Source organism: Malaclemys terrapin, chromosome 7, assembly GCF_027887155.1.
Source record: "Malaclemys terrapin pileata isolate rMalTer1 chromosome 7, rMalTer1.hap1, whole genome shotgun sequence".
Classification (NCBI taxonomy): Eukaryota; Metazoa; Chordata; order Testudines; family Emydidae; genus Malaclemys; species Malaclemys terrapin.
This window is the reverse complement of record NC_071511.1, coordinates 73,985,728-74,002,396: the sequence shown is the minus strand read 5'-3', so window position 1 is coordinate 74,002,396 and position 16,669 is coordinate 73,985,728. Positions and strand designations below refer to the sequence as shown.

At 43.5% G+C, this 16,669-nt stretch overlaps 1 protein-coding gene across 2 annotated transcripts in view; it reads left to right on the top strand.

Moving 5' to 3' along the window:
- Window positions 1–11,846, top strand: part of OGDHL (oxoglutarate dehydrogenase L) — a 116,581-nt gene extending 104,735 nt beyond the window's left edge. For both annotated transcript variants that reach the window (XM_054036180.1, XM_054036181.1), the window contains exons 19-23: window positions 4,674–4,799; window positions 6,169–6,241; window positions 9,494–9,657; window positions 10,415–10,569; window positions 11,637–11,846. In XM_054036180.1, the coding sequence (XP_053892155.1) occupies window positions 4,674–4,799; window positions 6,169–6,241; window positions 9,494–9,657; window positions 10,415–10,569; window positions 11,637–11,760 (642 nt within the window). In that variant the 3' untranslated portion in view covers window positions 11,761–11,846. The remainder of the gene's footprint in view (window positions 1–4,673; window positions 4,800–6,168; window positions 6,242–9,493; window positions 9,658–10,414; window positions 10,570–11,636) is intronic.
- The last annotated feature ends 4,823 nt before the right edge of the window (window positions 11,847–16,669 follow it).

Below are 16,669 nucleotides of genomic sequence, written 5' to 3'. Positions count from 1 at the left end.
AAAGGTTGATCAAGATATTTTTTTCAGCTAAACTGTAATTCTAAAGATCAACTAGATATTCCCCTTCTCCAAGGTCAACTATTAAACATAGACTTAAAATTCAGCCAGTTAAAAAAAAAAATAGGCTAACGTAGTCTTGGATGCTAGTTTTTATGGTTTTACAGCCCCATTGTCTTTATTTTTTTTAAATGATTATTGTCTCTGCTTTGTGTGTGAAAGACCCACCCGAACAGCGGAAATTGACTGATTATATATTCAGCACTGCCAAATGTATGTAGTAAGCAAACTGAAAATTATTATTTGCAATCCTGTAGTGCCCAGGAGCCACAGTTATAGACCAGGATGTGCTGTACAAACAGAGTAAATGACCAGCTCCCACTCCAAAGAGCTTACTGTCTAAACCAAAGCATAACAGGTGGATGACAAAAAAATATAGGCTGGGAATGTTAGGATGAGTTAACAATAATTACTCACAAAAAACATATGTTAAAAGAACATTATTAAGATTGCAGAGTCAGGCACTCAGAAGTTAGGAAATGCCAGAATGTGCATTATGATAGTCTTTCCAGCCTTCCAATTCTCCATCCAAAGTCAGGGTCATCCCCACTACCCCCTTGTTTTCCTCACCAGCTCTCAGTTAGTCGCCTTGCCTAAGCTGTTGCAGCCTCTACACCTGGCTCCCAGGCCCAGTCTCCTGGCCTGAGCAGGTCCTTGCTTCCCATGTGTTCTAGTTCTCAGTCCCAGCATCCTCCCCAGCCAGTCCTAATCTCCTTGCTCCCCTCCTGTTCCAGCTCCCAGTGCCAGTCTTTTTTACCAATCAGTTTGAGTGTCTTCTTCCCCCATTCCCAGAATCCTTGTGTCTGTCAAGTATTTTCCATCCCCCACAGTATGGCTCTTATCCCTCTCTGCATTGAAGTCAGTTTCCTCCATGCTACCTCCGCTGAACTGTGAGAGGTTGGGGGCGTGTGCCTTGTGCACAGTTGTCAGAGATTTCCCCCTCAGCAGTACCCAGTGGGGCAGCATGAGCTCCTACTGGTGCCGCATGTCACTACACATGGGTTTGAGATGGGGTTCCAGTGAGATCATCACTGGCTCCTCTCTGGATGGAACCCTACAGAAAAGGTGCCACAACTGTAGAAGACATGAACTGTGCTCTGGGACTGGAACTGGGACTGTGGGAGTGAGCACTTCCAATCCTGCTATTGGGGAGACTCCTGAACAGCATGGTCTCCCTGGTACCAATGGGGTCAACTCCCCGTGGTCTGAGGAAGAGGACTCTGAGATGGGGTCATTTGTGACTCAACCTGACAGTGCCCAGCAGCTCCAGTGGAGTGCCTGCCCACCATGGTATGGGCTAATTGCCTTCACATAGCTGGGTCCCCCGTCTGTATCAGTGGCCCTTTTGGATCCCTCAGGGTTTCCCTCCACATTGGAGAGCCTCTCTTCTATTTTCCTGCCCTTCTACATTGGCTAGGTGCTGGGAGCATCTGCAGCAAGGTCACCATTTTTCCTCATCCAGTACCGTGCAGGGGGAAAGTGCTCTCAGGACTCGCCTGTGGAGGAATTGGAGGAGGGACCTCCTCAACAACTCTTAGCTGCTGCTTGTCACTTGATGAGGCAGTAGTGACTGAGACTATTTCTCCCTCTTCACCCCCAATGATTTCAGAGTCATTAAGACTTGTTGAGGAGGGTTGCTGTAGCTCTGGATATCCAACCAGAAGAGGTGCTGGAAAGATCTCGCAAGCTCATGGATGTTTTAACTTCTGCAGGACCCACTATGGTAGTTCTCCCTATTAAGGAGGCTATCCTGGAACCAGTCATGGTTTTATGGCAGAAGATGCCATCTTCTCTGCCCTCCACTGCTAAAAGAGTGGAGAAAAGATATGTCTCTATAGCCACCCTTCTCAAGGCTCCCTCATATTCACTGTGGCTAATGGAAAAAGCAAAACAGGGACCCCAAGCCTCTGCTCTGAAAGGGAAAGAAGCAAGCAAGCTAGATCTATTCAGCAGGGAACTTTACTCCACAGGATTTGTACAGCTTAGTGTTGCGAACCAGCAGACTCTGCTGGGTTGCTACGATTTCAGCTGGTGGGATAATGTCCTGAAGTTCAAAGACAAGCTTCCTGATGAAGCAAAGCAGGAGTTCACTGTTATGGTGGTGGAGGACAAATTAGTTGCCAGAACAGCATTGCAAGCAAGCCTGGATGCGGCAAACCGCAGAGCTTGAGCTATGGCTTCCTCCATCATTATGCAGTGTGCATCTTAGCCGCAGTATTCAGGTCTTCCCTTGAAGGTGCAACAAACCATTCAAGATTTCCGATATGAAGGCCCCTTGCTATAGACTCCGAGCCCACCTAGAGTTCAAACGGCTTCTGAGTCACCTACAGTGGAATGGACCTGTGCTATCACATGAAGAAAAAACTATTACCAGCCTTTCTGTAACTATTGTTCTTTGAGATGTTTTGCACATGGGCAAGCCATGACCCACCCTCCTTCCCCCCCTCTGAGCCTTTCTGGTAGGAAGGAACTGAGAGGGGTCGGGGCAGTGCAGTCCTTGATACCTGCAGTGGCGCAAGGCACCAGAGGGTGCTGATGTTGCTCCAGTGGGTACTGTTGAGGGGAAAATCTCCAACAACTGTGCATGAGGCGCACACGTACCTATATTGGAATAGACATGTGCAACGCACTTTGAAGAACAGCAGTTATGGAAAGGTAGATAACTTTTTTCCAGTGCTCAGTCCCACTCGTGCTGGGAGCAGCAGTTATAGGGAAAGTCTGGCTTTGCCCTTGTGGCCTTGGGGTAGAGCATGCTCAGTCACTATGTGGGGATGGTGCATATGCAGTCTGGTCAGATAAGGAGCTGTGAGGGAATGGAGCACACTCGGTGAGGATGGAATCCTCTGACATTAGGCTGCCAAATTGCTAATTTTGGATGCTAAATGCTAAAGACAAGCATGTGTAAACTAATATTTTTTTTTCTTTTCAAAAGCTTGTATCTTGGCAAATTTGGCAAATTTTTACAGGACTAGCATCCCTTAAACAAAGGCCACCCTCCTACCAAATATGAAGTCCCCGCTCCACAGCATACTGTGTTTGAGCTGTTCAAAAGAAAGGTTGCCAGCATTTTTTAACATGGGGAAAACATTTTCCCCTAGTTTCTTTCTTAGGAATGGCTCAACTGTTTTGGCTGAAATTAAAATAAATAAATAACTCAATCAGCCTGAGGCAGACGCCCAGCATGGAAACATTTAGCACAAACTGTTAAAGTTTGGCAAAATTCTAAACAACTGAAAATAGGGTCTTATAAAAAGTTATGGGAAACCTTAATGGCACTTTCAGCTGCTCGGATAATAATAGGATGTTTTAGTATGGGTTAGCTGTGTGCACAATTGGTAGATGTAATAAGCTGACTAGTAGCAATCTCCATGATCACAGTTCATCACCTGCCTACATGTTGTTACCAGATAACTGTAGGCATCATGGTAGAGGTAGGTTTTTATACGCTCTAGTCCAGCGGTAGGCAACCTATGGCACGTGTGCCGAAGGCGGCACGCAAGCTGATTTTCAGTAGCACTCACACTGTCCAGGTCCGGGGGCCTCTGCTTTTTAATTTAATTTAAAATGAAGCTTCTTAAACATTTTAAAAACCTTATTTACTTTACATACAACAATAGTTTAATTATATATTATAGACTTATAGAAAGAGACCTTCTAAAAACGTTAAAATGTATTACTGGCACGCAAAACCTTAAATTAGAATGAATAAATGAAGACTCGACACACCACTTCTGAAAGGTTGCCGACCCCTGCTCTAGTCTTTCTGTTAGAATAATCATACGCATGATTTGTAACAATAATAGGTACAACATTTTCAGATCCAAGTGTGATTTTATTTTCCTACTTGACTGTCCCTTTAAAGCAGTGGTTCTTAACCTTTACAGCAGCCTGCACCCTCCCCTCTATCAAAAATCATTGAAGTAGATCAGTTCTTTAAACCTAGATATATCATAACTATAGAATGAGAGAGAATTATATATAATTATTTATTTATTTTAATTTCGCAGTAAAATTAAGAATACAGTAATCATTAAAAATTATAATAATAAATGTTAATAAATACATAGGTTTGATGAAACAAAGTAGTTGTACTTCCGTGCCTGTGCATGTCTCGCACCCCCAGAAAGGGCATCTCGCACCCCAGGTTAAGAACCATTGCTTTAAAGATGCATTTTGAGGTGAAGTAAAGCTTGGGAGAAAGTTTGACTTGAGAAAGAGACAACATTGAGTTGCTGGGGCACTTATCTATATACAACAAAACATTAAGAAAAGAGATCTACTGATGAGGCTTTCAGGAAAGGGAACTATAGGAAGTAGGAAACAGGAGCATGCTGGTTTCCTTGTCTTTAGGGTTGGGTGTACATAGTGATTATGATCCAAAGCCTGCCGAGCTCTTGATCAGGTAAGTGTGGGAGACCAATCTTGAAGTTCAAGAATGGAGAGTCTGCAGTTTTACTCACTGGTAGTGGTAAGTGCGTCCAAGGTTACTATAGTTCTTTTCTTGTGCCCCAAAATGCATAACATATTAGAGCCTAAAAAAGTGAATTGGGGGCAGAGTTTGGAGGAAGAGAAAGGAGGCAGCTTTTCTGATGCCTTTATTTATTTATCTTTATTAGGAGTTCAGTGCAGACTTTGAAGTTTCCCAGCTCTATGAATGCAACTGGATTGTGGTGAATTGTTCAACTCCAGCCAATTATTTTCATGTCCTCAGAAGACAGATCTTGCTGCCATTCAGAAAACCAGTAAGTAGCTTAATTGATACTGTTGTCTAATTATAATACTAAATCACTTGCATGCAGGGTTTTGTTTGTATATAACATACGACTGAATGGAAGATGTGTGCATTTTAGTATTTCTCAATTAAACTCAAATTGGAGACTGAGGACGTGATTAATGAAATCTCAGCATTGCTTTCTAGAATTTTAAGGCCTGGTTTTCAGCCTAGCTTCCTTTTGTCCATGCAGATGCCCACCTACATGCTTTTTTTAGTTCTAATGCCTGGGTGTTGCTCAAATGGCTTTTGTAAATTCTGTCACCTATGGACATAGGTACCAGTGCTTGAAAAGTGTGTGTGTTTGTGCACAAAAGAAGGCCACCTTCTGCAAAACAGGCTCTTATTAGCCTTATCTGCAATGATTTTTGTCACTCTTACAGACACTTAGAGCTAATGTGCTACTCTGATGTAAATCACGACTTGCTCTGGTGCAGGGTAGTCCACATTTCAACTGGGGTAAACTGTATAGTATATCATAATTCATATCTTAGCATTGCATCTGCATTAGGGATTTGCTTTGTTATAGCTATACTGGTCGCTAAAACCACAATGTAGATAAGGCATTAAAGATGAAGTTGAACCTAGTCTCTATATAATTAAGTTTTGATGCCCTTATGGTCCAGTTGACAAAGGGCTTGTCTAAGCACTCATTCATTTTGAGATTCTCATCCTCTCTAGTTCAGGTTTAAGGCCAAGTTAGCACACACCTAATTACTTCTCCACTCTGGGAAGATTTGTGCTAAGTATGAGACCCTTTCCAAGGGCAATTGCCTTGAGTTACACCAGATCCTAATGTGACTTAAGCTTTGTTTGATGCCATCCCATGAGCACTGAATACCACAAGTGTTTTTAAGGAATCTCAATGCAAGTTTCTGAAGCAATTTGGATTCTATACAATTTGAAGCCTAAAATACACTAGTTGGATGTTTATCATTAAACAAAAGTGCAAGAGGTTTTTCTGATGGTTCTCTACCATAGTCCAGCTCAAAAATTTATAATTCACACTAATTTTTTGTTTCCTCAGAGGTCAATAGTTATGTAGGCTGGGACTTTCAAAGGACCCTAAGGAGCTAGGGAATTCAGTAGGAGTTGGGTGCCTGGTTGCTCTGGGGCTTTTTGAAAATCCAAGCCATAGAGATTCCTTGTGTCCAATAAGTTTCAAAAAAATATAGATTTTTTTTTTCACTGTTTAATTTTATTCCCAAACCCCATTAAGAATCTGTGATAGAGTACCCCATGCAGTATCCATTTGTGTGTCAAGAAGAATATTGTGTATGTACAGCAGGCAGTGGATCAAGCAGCAGCTTCTGAGAGTTGTAACAATCTGTATTTTACAGCTTATTATCTTTACACCCAAGTCGCTGCTGAGACATCCTGAAGCTAAATCCAGTTTTGACGAAATGGTATCTGGTAGGTCAAGTTACAAATGTCGTGAACTCGCAAGCATCTGTATGCAGTCAGCATGCCAAACTATATATTCAGAATGCTGAGTATCCAGTCCAGAGAGAGAGAGCTAACATCACCTTGAGCATCTCGCATGCACCTCTCATTGACTGACTTCCCTAGGAGTTGCTGTGTGCAAGGGTGGGAGAGATCTGGCCTGGATTTGGAAATATAATTCTGTGCCAAAATAATCTGCATCCAAATAATGAGAATTCTTAGACTTCAGTTTCAGTATATAGTGGCATATCTCATGGCCAATTGTTCTCTTAATGGGAGGGTGGGGTGGAGGGTGGCGTTCATCTCTCTGCAGAGATCTTCTCATCCTCCTAAGGTTGTAGGGATCCATTTTCATCACGTCTTCATTTAAAAAGTTGAAATGTTCTTTGTACTGCTTTTGACAACTCCTTGGTTTTAAATCATTCCTCCTTGCTTCCCTTTGCGGGAGTGGTACTGGTTCCATTGACTTGTCACTTCCTTCCACTCCCAGTTCTGGGCCTGCCTTATCCCACTGCTAACCTAAAGCAAGATCCTAGCTAGTAAAAGTGAGAGGTTGTCAGTGCTTGACAGTCTGAACCTTTGCTCTTTGTGCTGGACAGCACCAGGAAGCAATGGCGGCAAGCCCACCATCTCCATGCAGCCAGGAAAAAAGGAAAGAGGGTGTGAATTTGCCACCCAGTGGCAGAGGTGCAGAATAGCTGAGTGATCAGGAAGTGTAAACAAAAGAGCAGGGCCCTCTGCCTAAGGCTGAGTCCTTGGGCACACTGGTATTCTAGCACTGTGTTTAAAGGAAGAATTATTGGTCAGATTTTCATCTCCTTAGAGCTTAGGTTTGTAACCTTTGTGTCATTTGCACCAACCTCCATGGTAATGAAGCATTTGTTGCCATTTAATATTTGCTTGGTTTCAATTTTGTTCTATTCTCTTCTTCTTGAGGAGATTGTCACTAGGAAAAGACAGTGTGTCCTTTGTATGAATGCAGTGCTGATCATCAAAGGGATTTTCCTGGATTTGATTGTGTTGTAGCCCTTAGAATTAGTCAGTCTGGAAACATCACACTAATGAAATTCAGGATTCATTAATAATTGTGGTCTGGTTCCCTTATATGCTGTCCACTCTTAGTTTCCTGGGTTCCCCATCTATTTTACGTTAGCACACAAGAGCGGCCAAAGCTCCTAGTTAATTGCTAATTCAGATGTACTTGTGTTACTGCTGTAGATGACTCTCTTTTATATCTGTGAAGGCTGAGGAGTCTAACTCTAGCTAACCCAATAAAGCACTGATTCTGAGTCGTCTTTAATGATGAACTCTGGTTCTCAGTCAGACTGGATAATTCAGACATAAATCAGTTTTTCTTTCATGCATTTATGCCTGTTTTACTCCCTAAGATGAATGACACATTTATTCTCCTGATAAGTGGGTGTGTTGTGTTGGTTCAGACTTGGAGGTCATGCTGCTATTTGCAACCTCACAGTTGGCTGATTAAAACTATTTCTGTATCAATCATAGAAGCGAGCGATGGATGAGACCTATTAGACCATCTAGAATTACTCCCTATTGCACATTCTAGCTTTGTGTCCCAAGCAAAAGGGCTTCTACCTATTCTCTTGGGAGATTGTTCCACAGGGAAAATACATCCCACTGTCAGGAAGTCCTTCGTGATAAGCAGTCTAAATTGTATCCCGGTACTCAAAGCTATATGCCAAGTACCGTATTAATTCTTCTTTTGGGATAATTCTGTTTTAATGTCTCAAACAGAAGGTCTTGATCACACAGTACAACAAAGATGTTAGTTATGTACTTGCTTACATAATAGAAGCTCCATTATAGCCATCCATTCTGACTACTTGAAGGTTTTTGCTGGTGTAATAAATATACAAACACATCTTTTTAAAAACCTATTTTACTGGAATGAAAAGCAAATTTATGGCATATACCAAGCATGCTTGCAGGCTTTCTAGAAGGTATTTACTTAATTCTGTAGCTAAGATTATTTTGGAAATAAGACTTTTTTTAGGTGGCATGTTTAGTTGTTAAAAATATATCTAAGTCAGCTATGCAGTGCTATTAAACCAGCTCCTCAATACCAAAAACACAGGTTCTAAATAGGTGATGTATGTGACAGACTAACAATATCCAGTTATATCCTGGACAAACCTTATTGAATTGAGTTTTTAATATCTTTGGAGTGCATTGCATTACAAATGCAATCATCTGTGTGTTACTGAGGGACTGGATACTTCCATTGGAAGGGTACATAGGAGAACAGCAAGAGGTGATTAGGTAAATTCACTCATGTTGTAACAGCCTCAGAGAAATTCCATCCCCTTGAGAGCTGTGTATACTAATTCAAACTGGATTCTCCAAGGACCAATAGATAAAGAAAGTATTTTTGATAAATAGCCTGGTTTTAAACTGGTTCAGGGTCACCTTTCTGGTCCAACAAACAGACAGAACCCCTGGTCCAAGGTGAGCTTCAGTTCTTAGGGAAGGGTTGGAAGGACTTGTCACCAACCAGAACCCTTATCAGAGTGAGAGGGTGATCTCAGGTAAGCTTATTAGCATGTGCGTAGGTTCTGTTGTTTTTCTGAAGTGCTTTTACCTCAAGAATAAAATAGGCTTGCATAGAAAGAGCTGTGTGGTATCTGTGATTGTGGGTAGTCACACTGTTAACTATCTCTGAAGAGAAAGCAAGCAGAAGTGCTTGGGTAGCCTGTCTTTCCTGGGAATAAAACAGTGAAGGCAGGGAACTGTGCAGCCTGGAAATACCCTCATCAGGAGGTGAGAGGGGGTCTCCACCCAAGGAAGGCAATGGCTGGGGTGCTGGAAGCACGAGAGTGGGTGCCCTTGCTGGACCACTGAGGGGAAATACAGGTGCAGTTTCCTCGAACTGTGATAACGTGAGCCTAGTACCTGGGCATGCCAAGAAAGATACCAGTCTTGAAGTCCTCCTTCCCATTAAGTTGTGAAGAGCTGATTATCAGAAACCCTTTAATGGGCTCCCTCTTTAAACAGAATTGTATTTAAATAACCTATGTCAAAACCTGGCATCTGAAAAGATCTAGGAATACAGAGGATGGGATGATAGTCTCTTGGGTACAGAGCACTGTGACAATTACTCTGTGGATCAGTCAAGATTGGGCCGGCCTCAGTAGAATTTCTTGACTGAATGTGACCATCACTAGAGGAATGCATTTTTATTTTCATTTTTGGTATGACTAGGTACCAGTTTCAGACGTGTGATTCCTGAGGATGGGGCTGCAGCACACGCACCGAATGAGGTTAAGCGGGTGATTTTCTGCACAGGGAAGGTGTACTACGATCTCATTAAAGAGAGAAAGAATCAAGATTTGGAGAAACAAGTGGCTATAACTAGGTTGGAGCAGGTGAGTGCCCTGAACCTCATTGAAAACTCAGACTTTGGGAAGAGTCTCAGCCAAGGACTGTGACTGAGTCAGCTTTTAAATCATTAGCAGTTGCAAGACATGATGATAATGATCATGCTTAACATTTGTATAGCATGTTATATCTTCCAAGACATCACAAGCCCCTTGTCAGCTAGGGAAGGACTAGTTTTCCTATCTTTATTGTAGTGATAATGAGACCCAGAGAGGTTAAATGCCTTGGCTGTATAGCAAATCAGTGGTGGCAGAGCCAGGATTAGAATTTGGTAGCTTCTGGCTCCTAGCTCCATGCTCAATCTGCTAGATCAAAGTGTGGCTTGAAAACAGTCATGTATGCCAAGAATGACCAAATAGTACAGCTCTCTAGTTTTCCCAAAGAATTCAGCGCTACAGAAGACATTTTCCCTGAAGCCCTGTGCATAACAACTATACTACAGAGTAGCAGAAAAGTGTGCTATTATACTTGCTGTTCCCAATGGTAGTGAGTACCGTGACGTTGCAGAATGTGGTTATTTGTCTTTTAATTTAGAGTGGAGGTTACATTGTAGTTACTTTTATTGCACTTCATTCTAGCAGAGTAAATCTTTTACAAGAACATACAGGTACTAGGTAGCTTAGTAGTAAATGGATAACAACAATTGTAGTGCCCAATATTTGCCAGCGACAACCTTGCTTTACGTGATATCTGTCCATGTAAAAGAAAGCATTGCCATTTGTTTTCAGTGTATTATCTCTTTAGATCTCTCCATTCCCCTTTGATCTGGTAAAGGAAGAGCTTGAGAAATATCCTGGAGCTGACTTAGTTTGGTGTCAGGAAGAGCACAAGAACATTGGCTACTATGACTACGTCAAACCTCGTTTCCGCACCATTGTTAATCACACTCGGCCCATATGGTATGAAACTTACTTTCGTGTTTTCTTTGCATCACGGGTATGATCTGCCTTCCAGGCTTCATACTGGTTTGTTACTTTGAAATGGGGTGATGCATGTACAGAAAAGTCAAACTCCACAGACCTTGAAAGGTCTGATTTTGGGGGCTTCCATTGCCCTGCTCCTTCTGTTTCAACCTGGTCTTTATGTTCCCAATGTGTGGTCCACACCAAACTCCCTTGCTCTGGTTGGTCTGCACCTGCATTGCTCACCTACTATGGTGGGTCAGTACATAAACAGTACAGCAGTACATTCTAACCATGCCTGCTATTGTAAATAGAGAGAGCCTGGGGATCATCCCAAACCAGAGTCTAACAGGTGACTTCATTTTTAGTTAAATAAAAATCCAAAGCAATTTATCAAGCCAACACCCTCTTCATCACTGTCTATATTGTTTGGCCCTATCCTACTTTCATGCCTTATGTTTATCTTTTGTACTTCTGAACGGGCTACTTTTCCCTTCTAAAAATCCTATTCCAAATTGTGCATCTCTGGAGGAAACAACCATTGAATGGAACAATATCTGAGCCACTAAGCTTCCTTCACAATTATTTTTCCAGCCTGTTTGCTTCTATATCACTGTAGGGAGATTGGTGCAAGAATAATCCAGATTCTGGTCCCTTCCTCACCAATAGCAGCCTATCTAATTAGTGAAAGCCACCCCTTCCTCCACTCACATAGACCCAGACATCAAATAGATCTGTTAGGCCAGGTCCTCAGCTGGTGAAATGTCATAGCTTTGTTGAAGCCAGTGAACTATGCTGATCTACACCAGCTGACAGTCTGCTCTATAACCAGAAACTTGCAATATCCCTTCAAATCTCCAGTGGAGCTAGAACTGGAGGCATGAGAGCAAGTCTCTCATGGGCAAAAGACAGGAGAGTTTTCCTGTCTTACATTGCATGTTGTCTAAAGCTGTTGTTTAGCAGTATATTCTGTCTACATTGCATGTATGCATCCTTGTTAGTTTTAGAGTTCTGTCTCTTCTCTCCTCGCTGTTGTCTACCCCATTGTCTCTTGTGTTACAAAGGTATGTTGGCCGAGAACCAGCCGCTGCTCCCGCCACGGGTAACAAGAATGCTCACCTGGTGTCGCTCCGGAGATTCCTGGACACAGTTTTCAACCTGGAGGCCTTTGAAGGAAAGATGTTCTGACTCTGAGACACCATCCACCATCTCCATGCAGCATTGTTATAAAACCCCACTTCCAAAGGAGTAAATAAAAGCACATGGGAAAACTATTGAGGATTTTGGTTTTTGGTTTTCTAAGATAAAAGGTTGTGAGTAGATCTTCCTCTCTAAAGCATTGTAGGGCAAACTGGGGAATGCATGAAGGAGTAAAACCTTTACAAATGTCTGTAAGAGGTAACTCCAGGTATAGGGCTGCTCTGAGAGTAATAAGGCCAAAACAATGGAAAAAAGTAAAGGGGTGAGGAGTTAAGGGAAAGTATATTAGCCTCTTGGAGTCACAGGACACCCGATTCCCACCTTAAGTTGCATTGAAGAAATTCCTTTTCTAAGCAACATTATTATTTGACCAACTCTACATAGCTATTGTAGGCACTAACAGTGTGCTTGGTACTTGGGAGACATGATCCCCGACCTAAAGAGTTTACAGTCGCAGTAGACAGAAGGCCATTCAGACAGGAAATGCCCTAGATGGCCAGCAGATTGGTTCCATCATAGAGCATGGCAGGTTTGGTATGTATAGTGACAGAGGTATGGTAGCATTGCTCTGGTGGGATAATGTTGGAATGATCTGTGGAAGAAATGAGTTTTGGAGTTCTGAATGAAGAGGGAGAAATGAGGAATTTTCAGACTCATGGAGCAGCATGAAAAACCAAAGACAAGCCTGGGAGCATAAGGGAATAGTGAGGCAAGAAGGGTGGAGTGAAGGAAATAAGAATACATGGAGAGGAAAGGTGGGCTTGTGGCTAAGCTGCTGGACTGGGGTTTAGAAATGTGTGGTTCAGTTCTCTGCTGCTACATGCTACTTGTGTGACCATGGGTCAGGTCACTTACTATTCTGCACCTCAGTTTCCCTTCTGTAAAATGGGAATAATGACTCCCACTTGTTGTCTATCTTGTCTACTTAGCGTGTGAGCTCTTTAGGGCAGGAGCTGTCTCTTTTTATGTGTATCAACGTGCCTAGCACAACGGGGCTTAATCTCTTTTGGGGGTTGGTAAGCATTGCTGTAGTAGATAATACATAATTAGAGCAGGGATGTGGGCACAGGTGGAGTCATGCAGAATTTTGAAGCTGAGGACAAGAAGCCTGAACATGGTGACAAGAGGAAGCAATTGGAGGGGAATTATATGATCCTAGCAGCACACAAGAAAGATGATTTTAGCAGCGGCCATTTGGATACATTGGAGGGTGGTGAGGAGGTGCAAAGCCATAGAGGGAATGATGTAGAGAGAGAACCAGCTAGGTTTTGGTGATGGCCTCTGGAGAGAGGAGTTTACATTTGACTCCAAGGCTGAGAGTCTTGGAGGATAGGGGTGCCCTTTGCAGCAGTGAAGCAGGGAGAAAGGGGGGAAAGGGTTTAGGCAGAAAGATAAGCTCAATTTTTCTGTTAAATTGGGGCTGGTTAGACTGGATAAAACAGGAGAGGTCAGGGATGGGGGGGGAGGTAGATTTAGGAGTCTCTGATGTAGAATTGAAACTATGGGGTCACATGAGTTTGAGGGGTAGATGTGGGACATAACGGGACCAGGAACAGAACCTTGAGGAATGCTGGCAGTGAGAGAAGAGAGTCAGCACAAAGGGACAATTGACAGAGCAGTTGGAGAGACATGAGAGAGCACAAGGCAGTGAAGCAGAAGATAGTAAGGGACTTTAAAGGAAATCAGCTGGTTATGCATGGATCCATTTCCACTCCTGTGGCTGCCCACAATTCTAAGCATCATGGCAGAGAAAATAGTACAGAGTCTTTCTATGCAGGTTGTCTGCTTCTGGACAAGCCCATTCTTCCACTTTACTGCCAGAATGTGGTTTTTCTATCTCCTAGGTGCTTTCATGCCCACTTGGGGTAAGGGGAACAAAGATTTGGCTCTTTATTCACTTTTGATGGAAAGTCAGTTTTCTCTATATGGTTTCCTATTCTGTGCAATGCTAAGTCTCCACCCTGCTTCTCTTCACTTTTGCTGGAGTAACTGTTGACAGCAGTGGAGTTACTCTTCATTTACACTGATATGAGAAGGGAATTGGGCCTCTTGTTTTTTGAAGTTTGGTGGGTTTGCTGTTGCTCGCTGACCCAAGGCTTTTGAGTTTTTATTGACTTGTAATTGTTTCATTTTTTTTAACGGCCTCCTCAGATACTGACTTCCTTGACATCTGAAATCTGGATGTAAAAACTAGCCATTTCCAACAGCCAGGCCGATCTTCTGTTAAAACAGCTAATATACAGCATGATTACAAACTTAGGGGAATAGAAGCTGAAGTGATGTGATTGAAACATGCTGCCAGGTAGAACCTTGTGTTTTTAATGTGTGTGCTCCTTCTCGGTTTCTGTAGGTACCTGAAATCATTACAAATACCCAAGAGTGAAAACTGGGGCTGTACAAAATGCTTGCAGTGAAGTCTGAAAACATTGGTGACAGTTTGATTGTGGGGTTTTTTAGGAAATGGTCCAATTAGTCAAAACCTTCAAAAATTTTCATTGTTACCTTGAAAACAGGATCCCTTTTTTTCTTGCAGACATTTTTAACTTGATTCAACTTGCAAATGGAGTTGCATGCTAATGTTAGCACATTATGCAGTTTCAGCAGACAATGGGCTCATGTTCATACAAAAAATAGTCCTGTTTTCAGATAAATAATCCAGTTTTGAAATTCAAAATAGTATTCAGATGAAGACACACTTCATATGCCAACATGGAGTTGCAAAAAAATTAGTTCTCAAAGCCTTGTGAGAGAAAAACATTTTGAAGGCACAAAATCACATGCAGTGAAATCACAAAAATATTGACTAGCAACTTGGCAAAATAATTGCATGTGGCTCTAATTAGATAGTTGCAAAGAATGTTACCCATCCTAATTTTACGTCCTATGCTTCAGAGTTTCACTTTTGCATTTCAAGCTGGACTGACTCTTTCCTGACCCCTCATTTTAAAGCTGGATGAATGAAAGAGGGCATTGAAGAGGTGAGGGGACGGGGGAATCAGAGCAGGGAGGAGGTGTGGGGGGGAAGCTATAGGTGAGAGAGAAGATCCTTGTGAACACTTAATTAACCTGTAAGGCACTCATTAGTGCAGTATAGATACCTAGATAGCTCAGAAGGAAAAACAGTGTCAGTTTATTTTAGATATTTGATCCCTCTGTTTTGTCTCATTCTCCTGGTAGTAATAAGCCCCTGCTGCTTCTGCTGTCATAGGCACCTCTTGTGGCCAAAGAAAGGAAAACATGCTGTCCTTAGAAGACCTTGTTAGGGCCAGGGGACCAACCACCTGTTGATAGAGCCAGCCTGGGTCAAACCCTGGGGAGCACCTCTGGGGAAATAGTGGCTAGTTTTACCACAAAGACCCTGCATGTTAGACCATCTGCCAGAGTGCTACTGAAAATATATTTGATCCCTGCTTTGTCATGTCTTGCCCCGTCTCCTGTTCTCTCTTAGAGCATAGGATTTAGTGGTATCAGAAGCCTGGCTTCCTCTACCTTATTTCCTGCCCTGGGCCAGCAGCTCTAAGGAAGCCTACAGAGTGAGTTATCTGGAGCAGGCAGACTAACCTCAGGTGAGCTAGTTTCACATGCAAGATTTTATAATGAAAGCTGCTGATCTCCCTAGGAACACCACAACTCATCCTCTTCTCTGGCAACTATGGCTGGCTTGTCCCTCTGCTGGACTCTAGCTGTTACTTTCCAGCCCTAAAGGTCTTGCAGTGGCAGTGAATCTTACCTTCCTTGGGCCACATGCAGCCCTCTCCTCCTGCAGGTGCAGACAGCTGCAGAATCACCATAGTAAGTGTTACAGGGCTTATTCCTTCACTGTCCCACTCCCCTGGTCCTTCTCACGTGAACAGAGAGCAATAATACCTCAAGTTCGAAGGTGCAAACAATTCAATGTTTATTGAGGTGAACTTCCAGCAAGCTTAAATCTAAGTTCCTTTTTCCTTATTTTCAAATCCCAACTTACTTCCTGTTTGCCCCTAATTTATATAGTAATATTCTCAGCTATACTTTAACCTAGGGTGACCAGATGCAGGGCCGGCTCCAGGCACCAGCCCTCCAAGCATGTGCTTGGGGCAGCACCTGGAGGGGGGGCAGCGCTCACCCGGGGAGAGCGGGGCTGTGGCTGGGATCTTCGCCCTCCTCTCAGCGCTCCGGCCGTTTGGGGAGAGCGGGGCCACGGCCGGGCTCTTCGCCCTCCTCCTGGCGCTCCGGCTGGTCCGGGAGAGCGGAGCCGTGGCGGGCTCGCCGCCCTCCCCCCCGGCGCTCTGGCCGGCCGGGAAGAGCGGGGCCGTGGCTGGGCTCTCCGCCCTCCTCTCGGCGCTCCAGCCGGTCGGGGAGAGTAGCGATCCGGCCGGGGAGAGCTGGGCCGTGGCCGGGCTCGCCACCCTCCCCTGCCATGCTCCCCGGGGGGCGGGGCGACGGGAGGCTTTTTTGCCTGGGGAGGCAAAAAAGCCAGAGCCGGCCCTGACCAGATGTCCCGTTTTTAAAGGGACAGTCCCGTTTTGGGGGACTTTTTCTTATATAGGCGCCTATTATCCCCCACCCCCTGTCCTGTTTTTTTTCCACAGTTGCTATCTGGTCACCCTACCTTAACCAGTCATTTTACTGAAATCTATCTAACCAATCCTAACATATTGTAACATAATTCTCTTAAGAACAGGGCCTCAGAGTGTCAGTGAGAGAAGGCCCTTACTCAGGCAGACAGTGATTTTGATTCTTTCTTTTATACCTCTATAACTAGCTAAATGATAAACATATACCTAAATTCTTAAAGTATAGGCCTTTACAGACAGGCCTGAATATCTATATCCTAACAGTAAGCTGTGCGGGGATGGAGGCCACAGGCTGTATGGGGTACTTCACAGCCACCATATATTGGAGAGGAAGTGTGGCC